Genomic DNA, 4,574 nt, shown 5'->3' with positions numbered 1-4,574 from the left:
TCAGCTCACTTAACTGCAAAGCGATGCTTATCTGATAGAAATGTGCAGCATTAAAAAGTACAGCAGGTTTACTGCACTGAGCAGTTCTTTCAAGAGGCTCACACAGGTTTGGTTTCCCTCGGGGAAGGGCATCTGAGGGTCTCAAGTTAGCAGGTCGGAGCATTTGTGGGAAGAACTGGGTCTCTCTGGTTTAAGTACTCTAAATCTCACATGGTGGGATCCTGGTCTCAAGGGTATTTTGCCACTGATTTCAGCGGCATTTAAAAATATATTTGTAAACCTCACTTGTTCTTGTACTGTTCTTGCTCTGAGCCATCATCAGGACCCTGGATTGGATGGACCTACCCAAAATGACCATTCACGTGTTTTTAACAAAACTTTACTGTTCATTTTTCATTATATCTTCTGAGTTTTTTATAAAAAGGAAAAAAACCAATTTGAACAGGAAAATGTTTTCCATTGTACACTCCATCAGTCTCTGGTCTTCTCTTGCGTGCAGCTTTTAATAAACTTTTTTTTACTTTCAAGACTGAGCCTTTTAACCAAAAGCCAGTTTCCAAAAGCTGAGCCATTTTCAGACTTAGAAATGTGGGGTCATGGGACAAACACACATCTTCACTTGAATTCCCCCCCCTACTGCCACTGATGTGGTTGGTTTCCTTTCACTGCTGACTTCAAACAGCACTTGCAGCTCTGCCTTCCCCACAGATCTGATGGTCCTTTCCCTCTGCACAGCTTTCCAGGATGTCCACGTGATGATCTTTGTGGGCTTTGGCTTCCTTATGATGTTCCTCAAGCGTTATGGATTCGGAGCTGTAGGTTTCAATTTCCTCCTTGCTGCCTTTGGGATCCAGTGGGCTCTCCTGATGCAAGGCTGGTTCCACTCTTTCAAGAGCGGGAAGATCCTCATTGGAGTGGAGAAGTAAGGAGGAGATGGGCTCTGGGATGCCACCTTTTGACTGGCCTGTGGAAGAGCTGGGATAGGAGCCAAGCAGCTGGCTGTGCCTGTCCCTCTGCTACATGCAAACTGAATCTTTAAAATGTTGTCTTCCCTCCGCATACCTCCACTTGTTTTCCACCTTTGAGCCGGAAGGTGCTTGCCATGATGGTGGTACTGCTCAAAGGAAAAAGTGAGACAAGCATCATCCCTTAGTCCCAAGCCAAGCACCATGGATGCCAGTGCTGAGAACATACATAATACACATTATTTAAATAATTTGTGGGAAAACTCCTTTCCTGGACACTATGTCAGAATGGGAGGAAGGTCAGTGGGAAATCCAGGGCTGGCTCCTAATCAGCTGTTTGTCTTCAGGTGGGATGTCTTGAGATGGGGGTGGGTGAGAGTGAGTTACAGAAGAGTATTTCCTCACTAAACCACAATTATCCTTCCTCTTTTCCAGCCTGATCAATGCTGATTTCTGTGTGGGCTCTGTGTGCATTGCCTTTGGAGCCATCCTGGGCAAAACCAGCCCCATACAGCTCCTCGTCATGACTTTGTTTCAAGTCACACTCTTTGCAGTGAATGAGTACATCCTCCTCAACCTGCTTCATGTAAGGCTTTAGGCAGCGCCCACTTGGTTCTGTTCCTTCCTTTCCGTGTGGCAAACCAGACCTCAGCTCCAAAACAAGTGGCGATTAGAGAAGCAAACCTCTGTTTTCCCATGACTGCAGGTTAAGGACGCGGGTGGCTCCATGACCATTCACACCTTCGGAGCCTACTTTGGCCTCACAGTGACACGCATCCTGTACAGACCCAACCTGGAGCAGAGTAAGGACAAGCAGGGCTCCGTGTACCACTCGGACCTCTTCGCTATGATCGGTGAGTCGGCTGATCTGCAGAAGGCTGGTCCCTCCTGTGTCTCTAGGAGAACCAAACTGAAACCAGGATCTGGGGCTCAGAAGCTCTGTATCCCAGTCTTCCACCTCTCAGAGCTACTCAGCTCCCTTCATCAGTGTCTGGGCTGAAATGGTGCCTGGGAAGACAAGGACACATTTTGGTTCCCCCTCTCTGCCAGCCCCTCCTGATGCCGGTCCCACCATGGGGGGTGCAGCTCTGGGGCAGCAGCACTATGGGATTAGACTTGCCCCTGTGCAGAAAGATCTTCTTTAGAAGTTTTTTCAGTCCCTGTATTCTCTCTTTTCCCTTTCCCTTCTTCGTCCCCTCCTCCCCATCCCACCAGGTACCCTGTATCTATGGATGTACTGGCCCAGTTTTAACTCAGCAATTTCTGAGCATGGGGATGCCCAGCACAGGGCTGCCATTAACACCTACTGCTCACTGGCTGCTTGTGTCCTCACCACAATGGCCTTCTCCAGCATGCTGCAGAAGAAAGGCAAGCTTGACATGGTAAGCTGGGAGCAGAGAGCTGGGCGCTGCCCAGAGGACTTATAATGAGGCTAATCAAGTGTCCAGGAAACGATTGGCACTTGTCCTTTGCTGAACAGATACTGGATTTCAGGGTGTGATGGTGCAACCAGCATCCAGGCAGAAACCCAGAGGCTTTAAGCAGATGGGAAGTGAGTCCTGCAGTGCTTGAGGTGCAGGGTGATGCCCTGCACATGGTGGACCTGTCACAGCAGGGACTGGACTTGCTCTGCCCCGAGAGCTGCTGATGGGCATGTTGCAGAGCCGTGTTTTGCAGCGCTCTCCAGAGAGCTGAGCAGGGCCTGCGCCGCAGCTCATGAGCAATTGGGGGGCTGACTTGTACATGTTATGTGTGTGGGTGACATGTCTCTGTGACAGCAGAGCTTGCGTGACACACAGGTGAGACAATTTCCGTCTCATGACAACTCCCCACCCAGATTTGTGGATGCAAAGAATGTGTGTGGTACAGCGAGTGGGAGTCTATGTGCGCCTGTGCTACAGACAGGCTGCCTCTTCTTTCTTGTTTTTCACCAAGAAGCAGGAAAATCAGACATGATATTTCCTCTGGAAGCATTTTCAGAGCTTATGCTCCCGCTTTACCACTTGCACCATCCCTGAGCAATAGCGGTCTCCCCAAGATGCCAAGACAGGGCTGTTATTTCTGCAGGTCCACATCCAGAATGCAACACTGGCAGGCGGCGTGGCTGTGGGCACCAGCGCGGAAATGATGCTGACTCCATATGGCTCCCTCATTGTTGGGTTCATCTGTGGCATCGTGTCCACAGTGGGGTATGTCTACCTTACGGTGAGTGCTGCTCTGGGGGTCTGCAGCCCTGGTCCTGCTAAGGACACCAGAAATGGATTCACTTCACTTTGAGGGTTCCTGCTTCCCACCATCCCTTACGTAGATGCACTTCTGACTCCATTTACTGCCCCAAAATGCTCGGGAAGGTTCAGTCTCCCAACAGGAGAGTGTTTGGAGGATATGTTGTTGTTTTATCTTGAGTTTGGCTCACATCTTTGTCTACAAGCCTTTAGCTCTTTAATGGGACACAATATCATTCTTCCTTCTCTGCTTACCCCAGTCTTCCATGGAAGGAACTAACCCTTTCTGAGGCTGTGCTCATGTCCCTGATCTCTCTCTACCTCCCTTCCCCTCAGCCTTTTTTGGAGTCCAGGTTGCACATCCAGGACACATGTGGCATCCACAACCTCCATGCCATGCCAGGCCTTATTGGGGGCATTGTGGGGGCCATCACTGCAGCTGCAGCCACAGAGGATGTATATGGAAAGGAAGGGTAAGACAGCTTCAGACTCTTCCCTGAGAATAGATTTTATCTGGGCCTCTTTGGGCTGGGAGCAAGAAGTAATTAATAACCCTTGTTAATTGTCCAGAGTTCCCCTCTCCCCCTCAAAACCAAGGGAGTGCACTGAGTGTGTCAGGCTTACTGAAGTGTGAAAGACTCATTTCTTGTAGATTATGGTGGCCTCAGAAAGTGAGCCACAACCCTACTGCTTGGCATTACTCTGGGGCACCCTGGGTGGGGAAGTGCTCCTCCCTCCATCCCCGCATTGTTTTGGTGAGGCTCAAGGTCTGAAAGACAAAAGAATTGTTTGTATTTTGGGTTCCTCCTAGGCAAAGCTTTGCCAGGGGCCAGAGGAGAAGGAAGTGAGTGGTGTTTGGTGTCATTGCGACGCTCTCCTGGTCCATTGCAGAAGAGGGATGGGGCTTGGGAGGAGTGCCCAAGGGAGCAGGGCAATGTGGCTCCTCCAGAGCTGGGGACTATCTCCTCCCAGGAGCAATCCTCGCCATCTCTGCCCTCCGCAGGTTCATCAAGGCATTTGACTTCACTGGCACGTACAAGACGCGGACACCCAGCATCCAAGGAGGGTTCCAGGCAGCCTGGTGTCAGTGCTGATGGCTTTCGCCGGAGGGGCCCTTGTGGGTAAGCAGAGGGGCGCACAGAGAGCGGAGGGCTGAATCCAGCCGGTGGCTGGAATGGAGGCACCCACGTACTGCCTGCGGCTGGATGCCTCCGTCCCGCTTGCGCTGCGAGGGTGGCAGCCCGTGGATTGCTCCCGTTTGGGCGCCCTGCAGATGGGACCACCCCAAAGCCCAGAGGAGCAGGGGGAACTGGGCAGCCAAGGGGGAAACAAGCTCAAATGGGTTCGGAGAAAAGGGGCGATCGGCGCCGAGCAGTGTGCCAGG

General features: G+C 51.3%; 1 protein-coding gene across 1 annotated transcript in view; it reads left to right on the top strand.

Annotated features, from left to right (window-relative positions):
- LOC104470394 (ammonium transporter Rh type C-like) overlaps positions 1-4,311 on the top strand; it is a gene marked incomplete at its 3' end in the record, with an annotated part of 6,254 nt that extends 1,943 nt beyond the window's left edge. Inside the window, 8 exon segments of the mRNA XM_010085295.1 lie at positions 736-922; positions 1,401-1,551; positions 1,672-1,819; positions 2,181-2,347; positions 3,033-3,170; positions 3,527-3,663; positions 4,194-4,267; positions 4,270-4,311. Coding sequence (XP_010083597.1) covers positions 736-922; positions 1,401-1,551; positions 1,672-1,819; positions 2,181-2,347; positions 3,033-3,170; positions 3,527-3,663; positions 4,194-4,267; positions 4,270-4,311 — 1,044 coding nt within the window.
- Positions 4,312-4,574: the final 263 nt, after the last annotated feature.

The sequence above is a fragment of the Pterocles gutturalis genome, unplaced genomic scaffold (genome assembly GCF_000699245.1).
Source record: "Pterocles gutturalis isolate BGI_N339 unplaced genomic scaffold, ASM69924v1 scaffold49100, whole genome shotgun sequence".
NCBI classification, from domain to species: Eukaryota; Metazoa; Chordata; class Aves; order Pterocliformes; family Pteroclidae; genus Pterocles; species Pterocles gutturalis.
This window is presented reverse-complemented; position numbering and strand designations above follow the sequence as displayed.